Source organism: Ostrea edulis, chromosome 3 (genome assembly GCF_947568905.1).
Source record: "Ostrea edulis chromosome 3, xbOstEdul1.1, whole genome shotgun sequence".
Taxonomy (NCBI): Eukaryota; Metazoa; Mollusca; class Bivalvia; order Ostreida; family Ostreidae; genus Ostrea; species Ostrea edulis.
Window position 1 is genome coordinate 95807124 of NC_079166.1, and position 27729 is coordinate 95834852.

Sequence of the window (27729 nt, forward strand, 5' to 3'; positions counted from 1 at the left end):
TATCAACCTTTGCGTCCCGTATGTTGTAATCTTTTGATATTATCTTAGGAATAAAAACTGTGTTGCATATCAAGCTTTATAAATTTTACACTTTCTGAAAATTTTGCAACTTAACGCACTGTGCTTAAAAAGTAACCAAGATAATTCCCTAGTTAATCGTGTATGCTCCAAGTCAGATAGTGAACGTCCAATGATTATTGTAATTTCCTAAAGTAGGTGATTCAGGAACTAATAGTCTATCAAATGCACGGATTCTTGACATTTGATTGCGCTATCTTTAAATGTAACCTTTTTAAAATTTATTCTACAGGCATTTTCCTTCATATATATAATTCACGTGATTTTAATGCATTTATTGATATCAATTTCGATAATGTGAAAGAACATTACAGCTTTTATTGGACAAAAATAGAGGTATATTCATGAATTCAAAGACAAACGAAGTTCATTCTTACACCATGAGGACAAACTATGATAGGTATTCTACTGCAGAGGTCGATATTATCAGTTACTAAATAACTATTGATTCATTTGAAATAACAAATACATGTAGGTTATTTTCCCACCATATTGCCACAGGTACTGTGACGCTCAAACGGGTTCGAAATCAGATAGCTCTGTGGTGTTTCGAGTCCATTCATATTATTTATTCAGTTTTTATGCGTTACCATTTTTGTCAGGTTTTTTGGTGAAATCAGATAATATCGGTTTTCTGAATAAAGCTCCACTTTTCCCCTGAGAACAGTCAAAGTCTTTATCATACTCGTAGTACATATTGGATGATTAGAAAAATTATCATAGAAATATTTTACTTCAAAGACCTTATGGTTACTCATGATAATATACAGCGGAATCTGAATCACGTGAACATAGATCTAAAGAATGACATAGACAAGCAAGTTCTGTACTCCTAAGTCACAACACAACATACAGATATAAAGCCTGGGAAACCTGCTTCCCTCGATAAAACACGACAAGGAACAAAGAGGACGCTCTGTTCATTATATAGTATATAGTATATGCCTTCCATTCTGTTAACCAGTATGACTTTTGAAAAAGTATGACAGTAAATACTTAGATACTCTTACCATCAGGACACGTGTATTATATTACAGGAATATTTTACGGAATAATCGATAGTAACGTAAGTACCCAGTTATTGTTATAATGACATGTTGTATTTATAAACAACTTTGGAAATATTGTCTTCCCTTAGGACGTCATATTCCCGCTGACTTGCATTTTTCATCTTAATATTAGTACAATTATGTCCAAATTCTTGCAATTCCGTAAAATATTGACTTTCGGGTCTTTTTTTAAAGTTCAATTTTCAAATTAATCGGACACAAAGCGCATCCATATGGACATATTTAAGTGTGGCGCATTACGCCTCCACCAGAGATGTCAACAGCATCAAATGAACCGCAGAAATGGATTTTCCCCAAATCTAGTTTGCATTTATGATTATAAATAAGATTGAATTTATCTAATCATATATACCTATAATGTCATCTAAATTCAGTTTAAAAGAACAGTATTAGATAAAAACCATTCGATAAATAATAAATTGCATATATCAGTTTAACAAAATCATAATCTTTAGAAAGTCTAGATGGAGTACATTAAGTTCATGTATATGACACAACATTTGGTATACATGTGAATAGATTAAATCCATGTGCGTACAATCCACAAGATTCTACTGTTTTTGTAAAATTAATTTTCATGGACCTACTTATTCATGATTACTTCCTGAAATAATAGTTTGAAAACAAAACCTACATGTAAGTTCTGATAAGCCACACAGAAATTCATCACTATTAAATGCCTTTTCTACCAAGTCCAAGATATCGTAACTTGATTTATTTATGTATATATTTACTTATCTATGTACTTATCTATTTATTTTAGGGAAGATTGGGACTAACTATTTCAAATATTTGTTTATCAGAAGAACACCTGTAGAAATAAAAAAAAATACATCAAGCATATATCTGATCAGCTTTTATCGTCGTTGTCACCATCATCACCATCATTATCATCATTATCATCATCAGCATTATTGCGTCGTTATTTCGGAAGAGTCAATATCCGTTCCCTGGTGATAGTGCGTTTAAGAATTCAAAGCTCATTGAAACATGAAACATAAGTGAAACACGATTTCTGTCCCGCAATATGGAGACAAACTTGTATTTCATTAACATTGCTCTCCTCCGCCAATCATGAGTGTTTCCACATTAAACGACGAATGGTTTTTTTTTTTTTTTACATCATGTGTCCATCATTATAATAAAAGAATGTCCATAGTCTGTTGTAGTTTATTCGATTTCTTTTTTTTTTTCATTTTGTAGATGATGTGCTACATCTTACTCCTGTTCGGCTTCAGTAATGCTCTTTTTCAAGGTAAATTTGATGTATATAGTACATAGTTTGTATCGTACCAAACCGGAAAAATATCATGCATATATCTGGTATAAATCATATGCATTCCACGTAAAAGGCAAATTCTAGTATTAGGCTAACATAAAATACGGGGAGTGTGACCTATGGATAGGGGATGGCTACTCCTCCTAGACACATGATCCCACTTCTAGTGTATCCAGGGATCCGTGATTTCCCAACTATATATTTTGTTGAAACGCCTGTACCATCAACTTGTTTGTTAGTAGCTTGCCTCGATTTAAAAACTTACCATACCCAGAACAAGTCTTGCGTATCGAATCAGTTGGGAGATTAAAACACCATATGCAGGTGAGAATGAAATATTGCTACATAGATACGGGAAGTTGACGATGGAGAAGCTGAAATCATTCCGTATGTAATACAGTGGAGTTGTCAGTTTGCCGTTAATGTCAACTTTCAATAAAAAAATCTAACAATCTCGTTTATAGTCAGCATTTCGCAAATTCTATGGTTGTTATAACGATCTAGATTGCCTATACAAACTATCATTGGGTAAAATGCTGTCTGATTTGCTTCATACCGATTACTAGGCCATTTATGGCACACTGATTTTGGCTACGCATAACTCTATTTATCTGATCAGGATATAGGGTTCACGGCGGGTGTGACCGGTGGACAGGGGATACTTACTCCTCCTAGGCACCTGATCCCACCTCTGGTATATCCAGGGGTCGTGATTGCCTAAGTATCTATTTTGTATTGCTTGTAGGAGTTATGAGATTGATCACTGTTCGTTATCTTCGCCATTCATATATAACACAGAAGAAACTTTAGTACTCACTATCTATTTCATGGGCTTTAATTTTATTGACATTTTGTAATGCCCGCGTGGAGAAGATATAACTGATATGACAATCAATCACTCTGTGTGAACGAGACATACATCCATTATTTTTTTTTTCATAAGGTGTTGATTTTAATTTACATTTACAAAGGCAGTTGTTTCCAGGAAGTGGTAGTCTTGTCAGAACAAAAATATTTTTTGGTTACTGACGAGTTTAAAATCAAAGAAATATTCAATAACTGCTTTGTAAATGTGACCATTGACAAGGACTATACAAGTATAATGGCTTTAATGACGATTGTCCACAACAAGACAGTATTACATTTACAAAGCCAAACTACTAAAAAAAAACTTCTAAATATGTTTTTCAATTCCTCTATCGTTACAGACGCCTTGCAAATAGCACAGCTAATCCCGATACACATGTCAATCACTGTATTAGATATGGTTGATTATAGACCAGTTAGTCTTACTGGTAGTGCACTTTTATGGCGCACGAAACTGTAGAAAATTTGAAAGCATTCAAGAGCAAGGTCAACGATTTATATATAAAGACCATATTAGTTCTTACCATCAACCCATAGTTAAACCAAAGCTTCCTTCACTGAAAACCAGTCTAATGAGAGCCATGGCAAATGAATTTTGTTTGTTTCGTTTTGTTGTTTTCATTAGGGCGGGGGGGGGGGTCAAACAAGGAATGTTCTTTGTTTTTGCAGGATTTGGTTCAGTTAAGAAATTCAAAATACAATTTCAGGACCGCATACCTACGGTATGGTAAACAGTCAATCAGCTATACAGCCGACACACTGTGGAACTCCTTATTTAACCATTTAACATATATCTTAAATGAATTATATACCTTCAATCAATTTAGACCAGTCAGTGGTTGCCTTGGATTTCTTTATTCCATCTTTAATTATGTTTTAAGGTAATGTTGTTGTAATGTTGGATACCATTTGTCTTAGATCACGAAAGCAGGATGTTGTTGGGTTTCTGTGCTTATACATGTATATAGAAAGAGTTGATATCACACAGTCAAAATAATTCAATAAAAAAGCAGGAAAATATACAGTTCCAAAATATATTGACCGGTCAACAGGGGATGCTTACTCCTCCTAGGCACCTGATCCCACCTCTGATGTGTCCAGGGGTCCGTGTTTGCCCAACTATCTATTTTGTATTGCTTGTAGGAGTTATGAGATTGATCACTGTTCGTTATCTTCACCTTGTATTTAAATCACTAGAGCTTTCTGGATTTTAACATCCATCATCAGGTGAATACAAATTAGTAATGAATACAAAGTTGTTTATCTTAGGGACGTCTATTGTGACGTCATGATAGTCTTTGCGAGGAAGGAATAGATACATGACGTCATAATACAACAGTTCGGGAAAGGTGACTTGGACAAAATAAGCATGAACATTTACATGATAAAAGTTGATGAATTAAGAGGTTTAACAATCAGAATTTTTCATATATGCATTGATTAAAGTTTGTTTAGTTTAGGAGAAAACAGTTTAATGAAATAATTTTCTTTAGCAAGTCTTATGGACGTTGATTCTGTTTAAAGTTTATAAAATGGAAATACGCTGTAGTTGCCTCTAGCACAGGTGTCAAAGTGCTCGCTGCATGGGGTATTTCTTGTACTGGGATCGTTAATTTGTTGGCGATGGACACGCATCCTCGCTGTTAGTTGTGTTCCGGTTTGTCCAATATATTCCTCCCCACACCCGTTGCAAATAAAGCAGTATAGTAAGTTTTTCGACTTGCATGACATGTTATCATTTACAGTAAAATATTTTCCGCATTTAAAAGTGTATATATATGTATATATATATGTGTGTTTCTCAGTGTGTGTGTGTATGTATATATATATATATATATATATATATATATATATATATATATATATCCAATAATTGTTAGCGCTTTCGGCTTCAATGCCTCTTCGGACAGTTCAACTAAGAAATTCAAAATATATTTTCAGGAGATTATGAAGACCCTTACAGATATGGACGAGCAGGTATGGTAAACAGTCATTCAGCTATACAGCCGCTACACTCTGGAACTCTTTTCCTTACCATATAAAGGAATTATCCACCTTAAATGAATTTAGAACATTCATTGATACTTTGGGGTGGAACTGCAGATGCAGCTCCTCTCGAGGACACGGTGTGGTGGTGCATTGCTGAATGAATGTATCAATTTTCAATTTACTATTTTTAATTTGCGTTTTCTTTGTACGCAAATTGTGCAGCCTTTCGTCTGCATTACTGCTAAATTTTATTTGAAAACTTTATTTTGTCTTCCTAATTTTTCTTAATCTGCTTGCTTACTAATTTACCATTGCTAATACCTATTTATTTTTGATCTTATCATTATTATATTTTTCCTAATTTTTTTTTTATTATTATTGTTTATAACAGCTACAGTTCCGAAAAATCTTACAGCTGTGGTTTAAAGTTAGTTCTTAAATTTTAAAAACAAAGCGTTTGTTTCATGTCTATTTAATTCTTAACTTCTGGAAATGTTTATATGGTATGCCTGTAAATATGTATATGTGTTTCTGTATGCTCACCTTTGTGATCTGCTATATTTTATTGTGTCTGTTATTGTCGATTTAAGAGCTCTGTAGAACTCGTGCTATTTGTTTCTGTATTGTACACAGTACAGACGTTAAAGGAAATTTATTTTCTTACATTGAATTTCTTTTTTACCGACAACATGGGGTGGTTATGTTTAATGAATTGTCGATCTGATTAACTTTCAAGAGTGTGAAATTGAAATTCATTTATTTCTTATTGATTCTTCACGTTACGCTTTGAAATGGAACATATATATACCACATTTCACAACTGAATAATCACCCACTCCACCAAAACAGAAAGATCAATAACACGGTCAGTATTTCTAAACATTATGTAAGGTATTCTAAGGTGAATACAAATGATTTGCATTGTTGACACGAAATCCAGCTTCACTACCAGCTTCAATAATTCACAACCAATCCTCTTTGAAACAAATCGGTTTGTCCAGAATATAAGTTGAAACTTTTACATAGTTAGAAATCAAATAATTTACACATCTTAAACAAAATCTCCAGTCCTGTGTAGTAGGTCTCCAATACCTATTTCCTTATATAAATATCTAGTTAACTCAAGAACGATCCAATAAGAATGAGTCCAACACCTGTTGTTTCGTGTCAACTTCATTAGTATATTTCACATTTTAAAATTCTACTATAATGAAATACAACTAAATTTGGCACAAGACTGTCTTGGACAAAGGGTCGAAGACTTCTTCTTTGTTATGCATTTACAACTGTATCAATATCAGATGACAGATTATATGAAGTATTTTTCAACGCAAATACGTTTGCGTTTAAAAAGATTCGAGCCAAACACTTGCTTATTATTGTTGAAGATTTTTAAATAATTCTTAATGAGATCAAGATATTTTCTTTGATCGGTGATATCCCCGCGTACAATATGCAAGGTGAAGATAACGAACAGTGATCAATCTCACAACTCCCATAAGCAATATAAAATAGATAGTAGGGCAAACACGAACCCCTGGACACACCAGAGGTGGGATCAGGTGCCTAGGAGCAGTAAGCATCCCCTGTTGACCAGTCACACCCGCAGTGAGCCTTATATATATAAAAGCACTGAAAAGGCGACGACACTGTTTGTTAATTAAAACTCAAATTTTCGACGCAACACGCGTCGTTATCAATAGACATATATTACATAAACAAATATCACACACCACGAAAAAATGACAAGTACCAGTAATCTACATTGTTCACAAGAATGAAAAATGATACAGTGTTCTCCTGAATGAGAAAAATGGTTTCGTTGTAAGCCTGTTTACTCACGATGGTGTAGATAGTTTATACCATGGTCGGGTCGGGATGGAAATACAATTATTTTTCAAAATTATAAAAATCAGACAAATTTAGAGTAAAAACTTCCAAAACAATGTGATTGAGAAATAAAATGGTGGGAAGATAAGGATTTGGAGTGATTAAGTTCAAAGCAATATTTGGTAGTCCGTACCATTGTTGATTCGGATATGGTAAACAATGCTGACAACGAACAATAATATGATTGTTAACAGAACACGATTAAACAACAAAATCAACAAAGTCGATTAATAGACACAGATCTCGCATTAAAATCAAGAATCCAAGAGGTGAGCGGGAGAGAAGTCTAAGGAAAATGATACTGTATTATTTTTCAAGCTAATAGATTTTTCAAGGTTGTGCTTACATATGAACTGCTAAACCTACTGTTGAATATAGTCTAAATTTTAATTTCCATATTTCAAATATTTGCAAATACGCAGTTCATTAATTAAATGTACATAAACGGATAAAGAAACATCTTTATAGGTTGAGTAAACTCACCACCACCATTCATTTATCATGTCAAACTTTAGTTACTGCCCTCTGTTAGGGCGCTTTTGTAGTGCACGAAACTCTTTTAAAAATTAAAAACATTCAATAGCGATCTTTACGATTACACATCATATTAGTACTTACAATGTAAAACTTACACGGTACTAATTTTAATGCACCAGATGCACATTTCGACAAATAATGTCTCTTTAGTGATGCTCAACCGAAATGTTTGAAATCCGAAATAACAATGAAGTTTTAGAGCTATTATAACCAAAAACAGCGTGCCAAAAAAGTGGAGTCAAATTCGTCTCAGGATAAGAGCTATGCATGAGGGAGATAATCCATAATTTTGAAATGAATTTCTAAATTTTATAACAACAAACTCTTAGATAAATCAAATCTTATCTCACAGAAAACCAGTCGTATAACAGTCATGACCCTTGAAGTTTTTTTTTAATTGTAAATAAGAAAACCCCTCTCTTCCTGCAAGACTTCATTCCAATAAGAAATTCAAAATATATTTTCAGGGGGTAATCAACGCCCTAGACCACGAATACCATCAGGTATGGTAAACAGTAATTCAGCTATACAGCCGCTACACTCTGGAGCTCTTTTCCTAACCATATAAAGGAATTACCCATCTTAAATGAATTTAGAACATTCATTGATACTTTGGGGATGGAACTGCAGATGCAGCTCCTGTCGAGGACACGGTGTGGTGGTGCATTGCTGAATGAATGTATCAATTTTCAATTTACTATTTTTAATTTGCGTTTTCTTTGTATGCAAATTTTGCAGCCTTTCGTCTGCATTACTGCTAAATTTTATTTGAAAACTTTATTTTCTCTTCCAAATTTCTTTTTAACCTGCTTTCTTTCTAATTAACCATTCTTAACGGCTATTTTTTTTTTTTTTTTTTTTTTTTGATCTTATCATTATTATATTTTTCCTTATTTTTTTTTTATTATTTATAACAGCTACAGTTCTGAAAAAAATCTTACAGCTATGGTTTAAAGTTAGTTCTTAAATTTTAAAAACAAAGTTTTGTTTCATGTTTATTTAATTCTTAACATCTGGAAATGTTCACCTATATAGCATGCCTGTAAATATGTATATGTGTTTCTGTATTCTCACCTTTGTGATATGCTATATTTTATTGTGTCTGTGATTGTCGATTTAAGAGCTCTGTAGAACTCGTGCTATTTGTTTCTGTATTGTACACAATACAGACGTTAAAGGAAATTTATTTTCTTACATTGACCTTCTTTTTTACCGACAATATGGGGTGGTTATGTTTAATGAATTGTCGATCTGATTAACTTTCAAGAGTGTGAAATTGAAATTCATTTATTTCTTATTGATTCTTCACGTTACGCTTTGAAATGGAACATATATATACCACATTTTACAACTGAATAATCACCCACTCCACCGAAACAGAAAGATAAATAACACGGTCAGTATTTCTAAAACCCCTGCAAGGTATTATATATATACCACATTTTACAACTGAATAATCACCCACTCCACCGAAACAGAAAGATCAACAACACGGTCAGTATTTCTAAAACCCCTGCAAGGTATTCTAAGGTGAATACACATGATTTGCATTGTTGACACGAAATTCAGCTTCATTACAGCTTCAATAATTCACACCCAATCCTCTTTGAAACAATTCGGTTTGTCCAGAATATGTTGAAACTTTTAAATAGTTAGATATCCAATAATTTACACATCTTAAACAAAATCTGCAGTCCTGTGTAGTAGGTCTCCAATACCTATTTCCTTATATAAATATCTAGTTAACTCAAGAACGATCCAATAAGAATGAGTCCAACACCTGTTGTTTCGTGTCAACTTCATTAGTATATTTCACATTTTAAAATTTTACTATAATGAAATACACTGATCAAATCATAACTAAATTTGGCACAAGACTGTCGTTGACAAAGGGTCGAAGACTTCTTTTTTGTTATGTATTTGCAACTGTATCAATATCAGATGACAGATTATGTGAAGTATTTTTCAACGCAAATAAGTTTGCTTTTAAAAAGATTCGAGTCAAACACTTGATTACATGTATTTAGTTTGATCGGTGATATCCCCGTGTTCTATATATATATATATATATATATACAGTGGAGCCTCGTTAATCCGGACACTTTGGTTCCCAGCAAAATCCCCCGGATAAATGAAGCGTCCGGATAATTGAATCTCATATTTTCTATCTTTACATAAATAACCAATGTATGCCTACTTTATTGATGCATAGTGAATTAAACACATTCTATCATTGGATTTGACCATTTGCATTAGTAAATTAATTATGATGATGTTAACATTTACATGTATTTCAAAGCACTAAAATTTAATGTACATGTTCAGTGTATTTGCCTGTCATTTGCATATCATTGTACATAGATATGAGCCCTACAAATATATATACAAAACTGTGTATACCGTATGCACTAAAACAAATACTGAAACACGTTATGTAACTATAAGTAAATGAATCATTAGTAACTAACATAATCATTTACACTTCAAACATTTCATAACACTTTTACTTCTTAACGAGGCCAGTAATTTCCATCTGTCACGATTCACGGGTTCGGCGGTCTGTTAAAACAATCTTCATCGTCCAAAGTTGATATAAAAATTTCGTGATTATCATGTCAGTTGACAACATTCTTTAACCAAAATTCAATCTGCCAGAGTTTATATTTCTTATTCTATAATTATCCAAGACAATATCGGGAGAACAAAAATCATTTAAGTTCATAATATTAAGACCTACTACTGCTTTGATCTAGCCACGAGCACCTATTATTTTCATGATGCGATATTAACGGAACAAAACTGGGGGAAACCAACATTACTGGTACATACAAAATTTAATTGTCATTTTCCTTAAAATGATAATTTTCTCACTTCTACCCAGAGTTTAAAAAATCGAAAGCAATAAAGCTCTACAACATCGTAACAAGAATCAATTGTACACAGGTACATTCTACATGTGTGACGTTCTAAACGTTAAAAACTTACTACATATACATGTGCATGAACATACGTGTATATTTCACGCCAATCAACAGTATAAAATCCAGAATCTAGAAGTATATTCTACACTCTTTAGATTTGAATAAGCCGATAATCAATTTACGAATCAGTACACCTGATATGTGTAGCAGTTAAAAATATTATCATTACGGCATGATGTTTAATGTATTAATACTATTAGGCTATTGATCAAGACTATAAAATAATATGCTACATAGTACAGATACATGTATATATACAAAATTCAACACTACACGCGATAAAGATCTTATGTGCGAAAATTGGCAATACAATGTCTCGATCGACACGTGCTATTTAACTGACATATCATCACACACCACCTAATTATAGGGAGGTGTTGACAGGGTACAGGTAATCGCTTCAATTCGACAGTTTGGCTTGTTTTCTTTATAATTTACGTCTTGCTAAAATTGTCCGACACAGACCTTCCCTAAACAAAATTACCGTCTGGATTAACGGTACAATTTTCAATGCATAATAACGTTTTGTAGTAAAAAGTGACCGTCCGGATCCAGAACGCGAATTTCAGGATTAATGATGCAAAATAATGTATAAAACTTCCGTTCCCTAGAAAATCGTCCGGAAGGTGAAGCGTCCGGATTAATGGCGTCCGGATTACCGAGGCTCATATATATATATATATATATATATATATATATATATATATATATATATATATATCCAATAATAAAAGTCAAGAAACACAAAACTCGAATAACATTTCACTGTTAGCGCTTTCGGCTTTAAAGCTTCTTCAGACAGTTCAACTAAGTAATTCAAAATATATTTTCAGAAGATTATCAAGACAGATATGGACGAGCAGGTATGGTAAACAGTCATTCAGCTATACAGCTGCTACACTGTGGAACTCTTTTCCTAACCATATAAAGGAATTATCCACCTTAAATGAATTTAGAACATTCATTGATACTTTGGGGGTGGAACTGCAGATGCAGCTCCTGTCGAGGACACGGTGTGGTGGTGCATTGCTGAATGAATGTATCAATTTTCAATTTTCTATTTTTAATTTGCGTTTTCTTTGTATGCAAATTGTGTAGCCTTTCGTCTGCATTACTGCTAAATTTTATTTGAAAACTTTATTTTCTCTTCCTAATTTTTCTTAATCTGCTTGCTTTCTACTTTACCATTGTTAATAGCTATCTATTTTTGATCTTATCATTATTATATTTTTCCTTATTTTTTTTTTATTTATAACAGCTATAGTTCTTCTTTAAAACTCTTACTGCTCTGGTTTAAATTTGGTTCTTCAATTTTAAAAACAATGCTTTTGTTTCATATGTATTTAATTCTTAACATCTGGAAATGTTCACCTATATAGCATGCCTGTAAATATGTATATGTGTTTCTGTATTCTCACCTTTGTGATATGCTATATTTTATTGTGTCTGTGATTGTCGATTTAAGAGCTCTGTAGAACTCGTGCTATTTGTTTCTGTATTGTACACAGTACAGACGTTAAAGGAAATCTATTTTCTTACATTGAATTTCTTTTTTACCGACAACATGGGGTGGTTATGTTTAATGAATTGTCGATCTGATGAACTTTCAACAGTGGGAAAATGAAATTCATTTATTTTTTATTGATTCCTCACGTTACGCTTTGAATTGAACATGTATGTACCACATTTTACCACTGACTAATCACCCACTCTACCGAAACAGAAAGATCAGTAGCACGGCCAGTATTTCTAAGCATCCTGTAAGGTATTCTAATGAATACAAATCTGTAGATCTACATTTTTGACACGAAATTCTGCTTCAATACAGATTCAATTATTCACCTCCACTCTCAGTTTTCTTTGTTATACAAATAATAATTAAATAATCATAATCAAATCATTGAATAGGGATGATCAATCACAAAACAATTATATCATATATCCAATACCGGAGGTCTGCAAATATTTATGTTCACCCCAAAATATGCACTATTTATGAAGTACAGAAATACCCTGGTTTTTTGACTGGTATGACATCTGCTGTATGGTTATGAGGAAGGATGAAAAATAACTAGTCAGGTAAACCTGGAAAAGACGTTAGTTTAAATGAAAACTTCAGATTGTCCTGGTGAGATGTGTTTTGTATGAAAATGTTCATAAAACATTTTATATAACTCGATAACTATATGTGTAATATTGTAATTAATATAATGCCACTTCATTTGGAAGTTCAAATAGCATAGTCTTCTGTCTTTATCATTCCAAAAATATATGCAATAAAAGGTGATGACAACTTGTATGATATTAGTTTCAAGGTGTAACTTTTTCCTGCATTCATGCACGATGGTTTATATCGTGATTCAGTAAATGGTGCTTGGTCAGTGTTTGGTGAATGTTAAGTTCTGAGACGTGTGGAGAAGGAAATCAAGAACGCTCTTGTTACAGAGTTTGTAATAATCTTTTACCAAAACATGGTGGAAAAGAGTGTAAAGGATCCAGATTTTGCCCAGGGAATTTAGTTTATAGCAAAATAATCTTTTTGGGTAATGTTTCAAAAATTCATCACAAATCCAGTGGTAGGTTTTCCTCTTCCTTAGTCAGTCAAAATTCGAATTTTTTCACATTTTCATTCTATGCTTTTGAATTTTAAAAAGGTGATATGAATTGCCAACTTTCTCACCTATTTGAACTCATATGGATATAGGGTTCACGGTGGGTGTGACAGGTCAACAGGAAGATGAAGATGGTGATCAATATCAAACTTGTTATAAAGGGATGACAACTCCGTGTCAAGGGGTCTATGTTTGCCCAACTCTTCATTTTGTATTCTTTATAGTGGACGGTGGTTGGTCTGCGTTCACTCCTTTTGGTGTTTGGAGTCAGTGTTCTGCCTCTTGTAACAGCGGAACCCGGACACGCTTTATAATTCAGACTTGCACTCAACCTGCTCCACTGTATGGCGGTCTTCCCTGTAAAGGCAAAAGTTTTGCATCAGAAACACAGCCATGCAATACAGATTTATGTGGAGGTTAGTTTGTTTCCTATTCGTATCTATTGATTTGAAAACATTATATTGAAAGTAGACATTAACGGCAAACTGACAACTCAACTGTATGACAAACGGAATGTATTCAGCTTCTCCATCATCAACTTCCCATATTTATGTAGCAATATTCCATTATCACCTGCATATGGTGTTTATATCTCTCAACTGATTCGATATGCAAGAGCTTGTTCTGAGTATAGTCAGTTTTTAAATCGAGGTAAGCTACTGACAAACAAGTTGATGGTACAGGGATTTCAACGGTTTCGGTTGAAGTCGGCATTTCGCAAATTCTATGGTCGTTATAACGATCTACTTCGTCAGTATAACCTCGCATTGGGTCAAATGCTGTCTGACGTGTTTCATACCGATTGTTAAGCCATTCTTGGCACACTGATTTTGACTGCGGATAACTCCGTTTACCTGATCAGGATATAGGGCTCATGGCAGGTGTAACCGGTCAACAGGGGATGCTTACTCCTCCTAGACCCCTGATCCCACCTCTGATGTGTCCAGAGGTTCGTGTTTGCCCAATTATTTATTTTTATTGCTTGTAGGAGTTATGAGATTGATCACTGTTCGTTATCTTCACCTTGCATTGATCACTGTTCGTTATTTTCACCTTGCATGAATATTATATTGCACATCAATTTCTCGTCAGTAAAGCAAATAAAATGAATGCAAAGCAATGTCTAATTTTATACCCTTATTTTTCATTAGAAGGAGCCAAACATATATCTACTCAGACGGCAATCATTATTGCTGGGTTGTTAATCATCTTGATTATACAGATTTTTTCAACGATATCCACATTATGTCAACATAGAAAGATAAAGAAAAGCGATCAGCCAGTGAAAACGCAAAATAGGGATGCGGTGTATGAACAAATTCGAAACATGGAAACAAGAAACCATGATTATGTCTCATCTTACGCAGACTATGTTCTTAATCCACGATTCCTCAACAGACCTGATCACGGAGTGGAAGTCCCCCCTGACTTGTTGGATTTGAGAAGACCCGTTCCTATTTGGAATAGTGACTTGAATGACAGACGTGCGAGTATTGTGTGCATCCCCGAGATAAATGAAGAAAATGAAGAATCCGCACTTTATTCCCACGATACCAGTATTACAGGTGATATGAATGATCAAAGGTTGGCTATTCTTGCAGGAAATCAAAATGAAAATGATGGTGCTGGAGCAGAAATATATTTCGATGGGGCTAATACTCGTAAGAATGGGATATCTATTACCGATGGCTACGAAGAACCAATTGTGAAGACAAGAAATAATTACATTACCATCTTACCCAAAGGAACTAATCCGGAGAGTGTCGGTGAAGAGCCCCACGATTCAATAGCAAGCTATGAGAATGAAGAAAACGAACCTGGAAAAGGTGAAGACATGGATTCAGAATTTTCATTGAATTCGGCAAACCCCGGGGAGAAAATTGCAACCCCAGGCGTCATCCCATCGGTGCAGATAGCTTAGATCGAGACAAGATTCGGGTTTTACAATCTGATGACGATGAGTTGGATGATGAGAGGGAATCAGCAGAGTATACAGAACCTGTCATGGCCAGGTGACCATTTTACCAATGATTGATGTTCAGGATGCTGCTACGTGACCATTTTACCAATGATTGATGTTCAGGATGCTGCTTTTTCTACGTGACCATTTTACCAATGATTGATGTTCAGGATGCTGCTTTTTCTACGTGACCATTTTACCAATGATTGATGTTCAGGATGCTGATTTTTGTGATTCGCTTGATACTTAAATTAAACTATTGATGTTCTGACTTCGAATGTAAATATTATGAGTTGGAGTAATCCCAGTGAAACGTTTTCTTACTGAGTAAAGCTTACAAATTGGCGACCTTTGACGATGTCTTTAATGCTTATAAAGGTTTCTCTATATTGTTTTGCGTCCATTTAAGAATTTGGCACTCATATTGAGATATCAACAGTTGTTTAAGAATTATATTGCCATAAATTGTGACCTAAGCAATGCGCTAAAGACAGTTTTTCATAAATCATATTTGGATGATTTGTATTTTTATGTCTTCTTCTGGGAGCTTTGCCCCTCAGCGAGCGCCCACATTACTAGGTTACCACGACAGGTGTACCACTCGCTATACACGTCATGATATACAGTAAATTCCTAAATATACGCGAGCAATTTATTATCACGTAATTTCGCGAGAAGCATCACTAACGAATTAAAATTAATTGCTTTATTTTTATACCGTTAAAATCACACGGCTTCTCACCTCTGTCGGCGCGGGTTCGATTCCCGCTCGCGCCGGTAAGTGAGAAAGTTTCCCAGTTTACTTTCGGAAGGTCGGTGGTTATCTAGGTTCCCTCTTCCACCAATAAAAACTGGGTGCCACCAGATAACTGAAAAATTGTTGAGTGTGGCGGAAAACATCAATCAATTAATCATATACAGTTAAAATAAATGTAAAGACCCTTGCTCTACAGAGCATTCACGATTTTTTTTTTTTTTTAAATTCTCGTGATTTGACCTGCACAGGTCCATAAGGAATCTGCAGTACTTGTCTAAATCACGACTTTATAATAAAGATGACGATTACTCGATGTTCCTCATCGTCACCTTCTCACCATTGCAAATTACAATAATTATATATGTTTTATGTCTAATTGTTTTCGATTATTTCTATACATATGTAGAATGAATTATATTGTGCATGTATTCATGTTGACGATGGTATTGTTTTGTAAATATACTGCTCAGTTCTCAAATGTATCTGCTGATTCTAATTGTTACGTCTGCATATTGTGTACATTTGCCCCTATGTTTTGTTTTTAACACGTTTTTTAATATATTATTTTGCTTTTGTTTGTGTTTTATGACACAAGAGAGGGAATATTTTTGTATTATAATTACCGAAGATCTGATACTATACAACTTTTCTTGGATTTTGATTATCATTAACGCAATAAAACATTTTTTGAAACATGCCTGGTGTTTTATCACAAAATTTTGATAATCGCATTTTCTGTATATTTATAAATGTTGTATGTGTATACAGTGGAGGATTTTTAATCGTAGTATCTTGTTTAGAAAAATGTAAAGGAGAAAAGAAGCAATTCTGTTTCCATTATCGGAGAAATAAATAACAAAATCTTTTGATGTATTGAATCAATTTTATTGGGAAAACTTTAAATTTAACCTTATTAAAATGACAGGAAATAGTAACCTTTGAAATGACTACATAGGCGACTTATTTCAAGTCCTATAAAATCTGTAAAATCCAGGAGCTTCCTGGGGTTTCGCCTCCTGGACCCCCCACCAGGACTTCGACCTGGACCCACTGGGGGTCTAAAGGCGACCCCCATACCCTCTGCCTCCTAACTTTGCGCACCCCAAGCGCAATTCCTGGATCCGCCCCTGGTATATAATGATAAACCACTCTTTATCTGAACGGATCCACTGCTAAGTTCTGCCTCTTGCTCTACAGGACACAGAATGCTTGTAAAAAGAAATGTATCGAAAACCCGGAAGTTCATATTGTTACTGGTCATCATGTGCTCTTATCAATATGTATGATGATGGTGACAATTCTATACACAGTGTGGACATAGCAAAACTTAAATCATTAGACATGTACCTGGGACAAAACATAGAAGAATGATACGACAAATATTGGAACAGTAAATTATAAGAACTTGAGAAGATTTTGAGTGTATGGAAAAGAAGAAAGAACGGGGAGTGTAAAAGTTATGAAATTGTGAAGATAACGAAGCACGGTGAGTTGCCGCCTATTTCCGTATGCATGTGTTTTCTGTGTCACACAGTATGTAGCAAGTTTACAGCACATTCTGGCTGCACACGTCCGATGCAGTGTGATGCTACATAAACTGTAATTATAAAAACACAATATCAATTAGATTAATATATTAAGAACAATGACATGTCAATTCATCGTTAACATTTAGCAAGAGCTCCACAAGCCTTAACGGTCACCTGAGTATCATAGCCCATACGGGGAGTCTCATATTTGCATTAAAGGTTTAGGCTTTCTGGGGGTATTGATGGATGGAGAATGCTAAAATGATTTATATGCTTCAAACTACCATTAATTCAATAGGATTTACAAGCATATTTTGAAAGATCATAAATGTGAGCAAAAAAAGACACTTAGACGTGAATTTAACAATTTAAGAAGAGAACAGCATCACAGACATCAGAACCATGCATCTAGATTAAATTGAGTTGCAAGTGAAAATTGTATCATCTGTGACTTTTCAGAAGTTTTTAATGATTTTCCCTATATATTTGTATGTAAAAATTGATCCCCTATTGTCGTCTCATCTAATCCCCGGGGCCATGATTTGAACAAACTTGAATCTGCACTATATCAGGAAGTTTTTATGTAAATTTCAGCTTTTCTGGCCCAGTGGTGCTAGAGAAGATTTTTAGACGGCCCCACCCTATTTTTGTGATTATTTCCCCCTTTGAAAGGGACATGGCCCTTCATTTGAACTTGAAAGCCCTTCACCCAAGGATGCTTTTGGCCGAGTTCGGTTGAAATTGGCCCATTGGTTCTGGAGAAGTCGAAAATGTAAAAAGTTTACGAACAGACGACGGACAACAGGCGATCAGAAAAGCTCACTTGAGCTTTCAGCTCAAGTGAGCTAAAAATTAATGTTGCTGGAGTTTTTTCTGTCAATACGATGATTTAGTCATCTTCGAAGTACAGTATTCACCTCGTCCTTTGGACTCGGTGAATAGTGTACTACTCAGGCCTCTTAATCACTGTATTGACCTAAAAAAAAAAAAAAGCAGTATTTGTATAATGTTACATTTTTTATCAATTTGTTAATCACTGGTATATGTTAATTATATTGCAAAAAATTGCATAATAAGGGGAAATTTTGTTATAATTTTCATTTTTACCAAGAAATCTGAAATGGAAAGTTGTTTTAAAACAGCATTCCTCCTATGTTTCAAACACCAGCTTATACCACAGGTATGTGTTTAAGTAACAGGCATTCTGATAAGTTGGGTCTGGTATTAATGGGGAGAATGATGTCTTACAGCGGAAAATAAAAAATGGGTGTCAGTAAAAGTCTTACAAACATACAAATAGTTACAGTATTAGCTGACATTATCTTAATATTTATGGAATAAACATGTTTCTCGGATGCATTTCCTAAAAATAACGTTGATATAAACCAGTTTAAACATTTTCTTCGTTATCGACGCCATTTAATGGCATGTCTGTGTAATTTACAATCTCAATCAGTTACTTAGTGATATTTTGAGTTTTATTCCAAATTTGTTTTAGAGGGGATATTTACCAGCATAATATACTTCATTTGTAATCTTTTTTTAATTGGGGCATATTTCACGCCTTATAGTAACAACTTCCTCAACAATTAAGTCACTTCTTATAAGGTCTTGACTCACGTAGATAATGACACCGGGACTCTGTTTTCCTTTGTTTGCTCGGTTTCCTTTTTAGGCTTTTTTTCTCCTTTTCTTTCCTTTTTTGCCAACAAACATGGTTATTGCAAGTATTATGAATGTATGAATGAATGCTATTTTTGTCAAATCGTACCATTAATGTGAACAAGTTTTTTTTTTTAAATTTATCATTTGCCTCATTATCTTGATAATAATTTCATAGACTTCTAAATTCATATTCATACACAAAGACCTAGTCAGTTAGATATCAAAATGATGTAAGAATTTTATCATGTCAGGGAGTAAGACATGGAGAGACTTAAACATAACATTGAAAGACAATAATTATTTTTTTAGAAGTTATGTGTTTTGGCCAGATTTCAAAGCAATCCGGTTTAAAGCTTGATGATGTTTGTCCGTCCGTGTAAAAAAAAATCGGTTGAATTTCTCTGCAATGGTAAGGATCATTTACTACATATTTTGCCTATTCTTCATCAGTTAGCAGTTTTAATTTCCATAAATACCGGGTTTCTCTGATTTAGTTCACACTTGAATGATGTTGGTCAGAAATTGGTTGTCTGATTTATAATCAGGCCGTGTCGGTTTTGGCGGTTTCTGGTAATTTCCATAAAATAATGCCTGACATGAATAAAATTCAACTCTATTAATCAAAATTTTTAGTGATGGTCAACATGTCGGACTATCGGACCGTCGGAATATTGGGCCATCGGACCGTCGGGATACTGGTCTTGAATAATTTTTAGTATGCTGAATCCAAATCTGAATTCATTTTACTCCACTTTTTTACAGACAATGAGGTATAGCGTCTTAAACACCCCTACCGTCAGGTTGTCAAAAACGGAAAATGTTCCATTTCACATCAAAAAGTGACCCAAAGTTATTTCTTGAAATAAGGCATACAACATAGAAAGGAAAACAATTGATACTAAATTGTTCCATGAACATTCTTAGTTGTTTTGGAAAGAATATATCTCACCTCTGGACTTCACAGATACAGGAAAGGAAGAGGAATACGGAGCAGATCAACGATCTTAAATTTAATCAGATTGAGCCATAGCCTAATGAACTGATGAACAGGAGCAAAAGTAAAACTAATAGGAAAACTGATTTATCAAACATCAGCAAATCTTTCCCGAGAACTTCTGATACAGCTGGGGGGGGGGGGGGGGGGGGGGGGGGCTGAGTTGCATCATTATCAGAATTTACCGAAACACTGGACTCTCTGGCCAGTCTGGGGGCTGAGTTGCGTCAGAACTGACAGAAGCAGATCTCTCTGGCCAGTCTGGGGGCTGAGTGGTATCAGAATCTGTCTGAGAATAAATGGTTGAAATGTTTGTTTTTATTTTTTCAGAATTCAGAAATTTAAAAACTGCATGATCAGATTTTTTTGTAACCACAATAATGTCCCTTTATTGCAATGACTCTTCAAGTACAAACCATGATATTAAAAGAAAAATATGAAATGAGAATACATGTATGTATGCTCCAAGACCTGCGCATTTTATGGCTGACCTTACTCAACATTCAATAAAGCGCATTTCTAACATATTACTAAATTACAATGCAACTAACTCAATACCCTGGGAGGGTGTGGGGGAGGGGATATTGTGACAAAACCTGGGAGGGTGCGGGGGAGGGGGTAATATGACCGAAAATACAGTCTTGAGCTCAATCGACAAAATATACGGAACATTCTCCATATACCATCACAACACACTAACTGGTCGTACGTAAATTCATACACGTAGGTGAAAATAGTAAGAAAGACAAAGAAATAACTGTGTCTGAAGGACATCGTACAAAATAGAAAGAAAGACAAAGAAATAAGTGTGTCTGAAGGACATCGTACAATATCTAAGATCAGATTTTTCTCAGCCTGTGACAAATCTATACACAAACAGGGAAAAATCCCATGACTTACCGAAAATGTTAAAGCTAGACTTCCTAACCCAATCTGTCAGTAAGATGTTTTTCTATCACCTCACTCCAGAAACTAGGTTGCAGTCAAGTTTCTTCATCGAGAAGAACCCTGCCATTATGACCTATTGTCTAATAAATTTTACAACAATGACGAGGAAATGATTATCAATACAATCAATATACACATCAAAGGGAAAGGCATCGAAAATATGCAAACAACTGTAAATATTGTGCAATCGACTCTTCTCAAATGTTGACCACACAAAAAGCAGAACACAGTTGACTGCGCGACCTGACACAGTTGACTGCGCGACCTGGGCCCTGTCTTCTTTTGACAACGCGGAAAAGCTTTAGTCTAGACTTAGGTTTTTGTATTAAATAATGCAATTGTTTTCTTGTCAATAAATCCATCAGAAGATTTGTTGCTCTCGATTTTATTTCACACTTTGGAAAATGTAATTTAAACACTTATTTTGGGAAATTTTATTGATCAGTTTATAAATCAGTGTTTTTATCAGAATTCTACGAGCCTCAGTTTTCTTTCTTTCATCTTTTTTTTTTTGACCTGATAATACAGAATTTTGTGGGACGCATACACAGACAGCAGAATGGACCAGGCCAAAACCCAAGGTCCGTAACTTACATCTGAGCATTATACGGACATGGACACGTTTTGAACTAAACAAAATTTCAAATTTTATTTTCCACATCTTTAATGTTTACGATGCTTAACTAAGGTATTTCTAATGGTCAGCACAATTTGAATATCAGTTGTCGAGTAACAAGTGGGATATTGCACTCACAATTCCTTGTTATGTAAACAAGGCTCGTGCCATGTTTTTGTTTACATATATATTGCTTCATACAAAAACATCATGTCTAAAACAAAATGAGACGTGATAAACACTAGAAACTGTTCGATTGTGTCCAGAATTATCGTGTAAATAGAAAAATCTGCTTTTAACAAAACTTTTACTAGAATATCTAACATATGTAAACAAAAACATGACACGAGTCTTGTTTACATAACAAAGGATTGTGAGCTCTGTATCTCTTATTTAACTCGACAACTGATATCCAAGTTTTGGTTGACATTAGTTAAACATTGTAAACACTAACAATGGAAAAATAAAATTTGAAAATTTTAAGCTCAGATCGTGTCCATGCCCCTTTAAAATCACTCGGGTAGTGACATAGAAATATGCACTATTTTCTATGCCTAACAAACGAGAGGCCCATGGGCCTAATCGTATACTCGAGTCACATCTAATTAACGAGAGGCCCATGGGTCACATCGCTTACCTTTGTCAATTTGGTCCAAATTTACAGATTTGTTCCTATACCGTATATACTCGCCTATAAGTCGGTTGTATTTTTTAAGGTTATTTTGTAGGAATTTGCCATTGACCCGCTTATAAGTCGGTACAAATTTTTGTCAGAATCGGTCGACAATTTGAAGTCAATGCTGTAATGTTTTTACCTATGTTTCAACAAATATTTTGAGAAATTAATAATTATGAGGTGCTCAATATCCAAGCCATACCTGTCTGGGGTTTAAACACTACCCTTGATCTATTATGGGCAATGATGCCTTGTTTACCTACGCAATTATGGTCTCCTAATTACCAGTACCTGATACTGTGTTTACTTAGTGGCACGCGCCTCGCGAAAACTGTTCTTGTGGGATTCCGGTATCATTCATTGTATCAACAATTTTAAGAGTCAAGAATGATGATCTAAATTATCTGTTAACAATATTCAATCTTTTATGAAATATATTTCAGCCGGTATACATATGAATATTTCAATATTAAATCGGGTTCGTAATTCAATTTTACCGATAAACGATAGATTAGTTGAATATTGAAAGTATTAATCATAGCGGTATGTAAATACTTTTTAACTAGATAATGATATCCAAATACTTGTACTTTTAGTTTATACATAATTTTAAAATGCATAAACAATACAATATGTCTAGATAATCATTTGTGTGGTAGTCCATGATAATCGTCGGAGTTGTTTAAATAACACTACATTACGCCGCCCAGAAGAATACCAATCTTCTTAGAACACGCCTATAAGTCGGACATAGTTTTGGACCAAAAATTGACTCCCAAAAATCCGACTTACAGGCGAGTATATACGGTACATGTATATTCGCATGTAAAAACAAAACTTTGATTCCCTATCATGACCCCACCCCATCCCCCGGGATGTGAATTTAACAACTTGAATCTTCTTTATGCCATGTAAATTTGAACTTGTACGGCCCAGTGGTTTTTAAGATTGTATTCCTATAATATATGCGCAATTTTTTTCTTTTTTTAAATCTGGTTAGAGCATCGCACTCATAATTACACGCCCTCTCACAATTGGTCGGCGCGGGTTCGAATCCAGCTCGTGCCGGTTATAGAGAAAGTTTTCCAGTTTACTTTCGGAAGGTCTCTTCCCACTTATATTGTATCAGGGTTCTCTCTTCCACCAACAAAAACTGGGCGCCACTATATAACTGAAAAATGGTTGAATGTGGCGAAAAACATCAAAACAACCAATCAAACAATAGCACGTTTTCTTTGATCATCTGGTGCATCAAAATTGGTACCGCATACGTTTTACATTACGACCCTTGGGTCGAGGTCTTGACAGCCCAGTAGCTAAGGATTTTATGTCCCTCATGCATAGCTCCAAATTTCGACTTGCACATCACTGAAGAGACGTTATTTGTCAAAATGCGCGTCTGGTACATCAAAATTGATACCGTGCAAGTTTTACATCACATATTGTGGTCCCAACCTACCCCAAGGGACTATAATTAAACAAAAGTGAATCTGCAGTATGTCAGGAAGGTGCCATGTAAATTTGAACTTGTCTGGATCAGTGATTCTGGAGAAGATTTTAAAATGACCCATCCTATTTTAGCATTTTTTTGTTGTTATCATCTCTCCTTTAAACAGGGCATAGCCCTTCATTTGAACAAACTTGAATCCACTTCACCTAAGGATGATTTGTAACAAGTTCGATTGAAATTGACCGCTGCTTCTAGAAGGATTTAAAAAAAAAATTCAGTATACTTTCTCCATTTCGCTATAATCTCCCCTTTGAGAAGGGCATTGCCCTTCATTTGAATAAACTTGAATTCCCTTCACCCATGAATGATTTTTACCAAGTTTAATTTAAATTGGCCCAGCGGTTCAGCAGAAGGAGATGAAAATGTGAAAAGTTTACAACAATGCCAATGACAGACAATGGAAAGTTTTCAGAAAAGTTCACCTGAGACTCTGGCTCAGGTGAGCTAATTATGCCTTTAAAATTTCTCATCTCTGCTTTAGCATCCTGCATATAGATATTAACACGCACATTAGTAATCATATATTTTATTCAAATAAATCATAGTCTTCATTTCTTAAATAAATACATAATTCATCAAGGGCAGAAAGCATTAAATACAATAAAATTTCGTACATGAGAATGCATTCTACAGTTCTCGTCAACACTTTTCCCAGCATCTGCTGATATCGATCTCAAGTGGAGAATAATTCAGATGAGTTCCGAATGAAAAGCAATTCCCTCCTCCACCAATCACCAGGATTCTGTTGTTTCCAAGGTAACTACTGGTGTGTTTGTGTAACATGAAAAGCTGTTGTCCGTACTCAATCTGAAACAAGGAAAATAATACTATGGAAGTTAATGTGCTAAACCATGAATCTGAATATCCTACAAATTTCTGTACACAGCTGTCAATGGAATTACTGAAAACATCAGACAATTACAGATATCACCAAAACAAAAACACAAAAAAAACCCACCCGAAATAACCAATGTATCATCTGGTGTTTCCTCAAATTTCTTGGACCTTTATATACAGCACCATCCAAAAGACAACTCCAATTCAAGATACCATGGAAACTGAATCTCATTTCTACTTTAGGTTTTAGAAGTCAGAAGGCATCTTCATTTTGTGATGCATGATATTCAAATACAGTGATTGACTAGAGAAATTTATATCTACTGCATTAAAATCTTCTGACACAATATTTTCCAAAACTTGATTTTTTTTATTTCACTGAAGGCTCCACATGGAATATAATAGTACAAACAAGATGTACTGTGAGCAATGCTCACTAATACCCCCCGCTTACTCCAATCTCCCAAAGGGTGTTGTTAATAGGTGTAAATTACCTCTTTCCTGAGTGTCAAAATATGGTAGGTCTTCGTAGAAGAAAATGGAAGATATAGTCCGAACACAAATCCATGGCATAAACCTATAATTTTGACCTTGAAATCAAAGGTCAAGGTCATAGAGAGGTCATGAATGTACATGACAAATAGTCTCATGGTGATATACCCATGTCTTATGGTATGACTATGTCAAAACCCTATAATCAATTTTGACCTTGAGGTCAAAGTTCAAGGTCATATAGATGTCATGAAGGTACTCAGCACATCGTATCATGGTGATACACTCATGTGTCAAATATGATATGCCTATGTCAAAAAACAAATAAGACATGGCCCTGACACGAATCCCTTGTAAAAACCTTAATTTTGACCTTGAGGTCAAGGTCATATGAAGGTCATGAAGGTACATGACACATCATTTCACGGTGATACACTCATGTGTCAAATATGGTATGCCTATGTCAAAGAACAAAGAAGTTATGGCCCGGACACGAATCCATTGTTAAAAAAACCTTTAATTTTGACCTTGAGGTCAAGGGTCAAGGTCATATAGAGGTCATGAAGGTACTCGACACATCTTCTCATGGTGATCTACCTGTGTGCCAAATATGGTATGCCTAAGTCAAAGAACAAAGAAGTTATGGCCCGGACACGAATCTGCACAGACAGACAGACGGACAGACAGACAGAGTGATTCCTATACACCCCCCAGAACTTCGTAAGGTCAACAACAACAACAATGTTAAACTAAATTCAAGATACATACTGGAATTTCAAATTCTGTAGCCCTCTGGTTGTCAATATCAACAAATGCCACGCCTGGAACAGAATGATTGACATTGACTCCTCCTACCAGGATCAGGTGGTCAGATATCACATGGGCTGTGTGGGAGTACCTTAAAAAAAAACAAGTAAAACTATAGTATACCAGAAATTGCCCGTTTGGAGTATTTTCCCGGCACACTGTTTCAAACACAAAAATATCACAAACAACACTATCATAGATAGAGGCAGTTGAACTTTGGTATTTCGAATATCGTGGATATGTCAGAGTGATTTAGAAGTCCCAACCACTTATTCTTAAAGTATTTTAATTCCTATAAACAATAGAAATAGAGAATTTGACAAACACGGACCCCTGGACACACCAGAGGTAGGATCAGGTGCCTAGGAGGAGTAAGCATCCCCTGTTGACCGGTCACACCCGCAGTGAGCCCTATACATGTATATCGTGATAAGGCAAATAAAGTAATCTGCAGTCAAAATCAGCGTGTAAAGAATAATATGCAGCCTAACAATTGGCATGAAACAAGTTGAGATTTCAGCACAGTGAAATAAAATCAATTAGAAATCTCTTTAAAGGGACTGATTCACGATTTTACCCACAATTTTGTGTTTCACTTTTATTGATCAAAATCTACTGTCTAATGTGTTTGAAAGATTTCACATGAAAATTAAGGTGATACATCATCACAGAAGCTCAATTTAGATAGTTTATTATTTGTTTTGTAAACAAAGATTGCGGTATGTTATTGTTTACGTAATTTTCAAAAGAAATGGATATCGATCTAAGTATTATTATACATGTATCTATTTTGTATTGCTTGTAGGAGTTATGAGATTGATCACTGTTCGTTATCTTCACCTTGCATGTATCTTCACATTTCAAGCATTTTTGGGGTAAATGTGTCATCTAAAAGTTAAAATTTGTGACTATGCAAAATTAAGATGCATTATATTACAAAATCAATATTTCACTTGTTTGTTTGTTTACATAAAAAAACTAGAGTCTTTGTTTATATAACACATATTTAAGGCTAAAATATTACTTTTATTCTTGCATTCAGAAGGTCAAAATTTTGGCTGTCAACATTAAATGAGCTATATTTCTAATGTTTAACATCAAAAATGTTTTTATCAAAAATCGTGAACCAGTCCCTTTAAAGCAGAATTTCTTATCTCGGTAATAATAACTTCCTCATGAATATTAATGAATCTCTCTCACCTCGGCAGCAGGTTCCCCTGCATCTGTATTTCTGTGTATTGTTGTGTCTGAATACTGAATGTGTAGACCGAGTTCAAAGGTCGAAGTTCCTGGTCCATCCCCCCTGCAATGATCACATAACCTCTCCATACTGAGGCAGTGTGGGACTGTCTCTTTCCCGGACTTTTGTCTTCAATCTGAAAACAAGATTACCAGTGTTTTGTTCATAGGGAGGTAATCTAGTACTTTTTACACTTGAGAAATAAATCAACCACACTGGTTGTTTTTGTATGTTTGATCGAGATGGCCAGTCTGTGTAACAATTACATGTAAGAGAATGTGACATTTGGTTAATTAATTTCTGTACATAAATTAGTATAAATTATTATATACTTTCAATTTCATCTCTTCTTTTTTCTTTAAAAGTTTGCGGGCATATATCACACGATATATGCC

At 34.7% G+C, this 27729-nt stretch overlaps 2 protein-coding genes across 2 annotated transcripts in view; one reads left to right on the forward strand and one right to left on the reverse strand.

The window, feature by feature from the left end:
- Window positions 1-985: 985 nt before the first annotated feature.
- LOC125677485 (uncharacterized) lies at window positions 986-23845 on the forward strand. The gene is made up of 7 exons (XM_048915564.2): window positions 986-1144; window positions 2352-2403; window positions 5236-5271; window positions 8178-8213; window positions 11525-11554; window positions 13528-13719; window positions 14455-23845. Exons 2-7 carry the CDS (start codon window positions 2352-2354, stop codon window positions 15222-15224), a joined length of 1116 nt encoding a protein of 371 aa, XP_048771521.2. The 5' UTR covers window positions 986-1144; the 3' UTR covers window positions 15225-23845.
- A 623-nt stretch (window positions 23846-24468) lies between these two features.
- LOC125674351 (tRNA wybutosine-synthesizing protein 4-like) overlaps window positions 24469-27729 on the reverse strand; it is a 35880-nt gene continuing 32619 nt past the window's right edge. The window contains exons 14-16 of the mRNA XM_056159579.1: window positions 27295-27470; window positions 26056-26185; window positions 24469-24765 (exon numbers count right to left, since the gene is read on the reverse strand). Coding sequence (XP_056015554.1) covers window positions 24598-24765; window positions 26056-26185; window positions 27295-27470 — 474 coding nt within the window. The 3' untranslated portion in view covers window positions 24469-24597. The remainder of the gene's footprint in view (window positions 24766-26055; window positions 26186-27294; window positions 27471-27729) is intronic.

Coding starts and splice junctions, on each gene's coding strand:
- LOC125677485 (XM_048915564.2), top strand. CDS start 2,352: ATGATGTGCTACATCTTACTCCTGTTCGGCTTCAGTAATGCTCTTTTT. Junction 5,272..8,177: donor TTACAGATATGGACGAGCAG/GTATGGTAAACA, acceptor ATATATTTTCAG/GGGGTAATCAACGCCCTAGA. Junction 13,720..14,454: donor CAATACAGATTTATGTGGAG/GTTAGTTTGTTT, acceptor ATTTTTCATTAG/AAGGAGCCAAACATATATCT.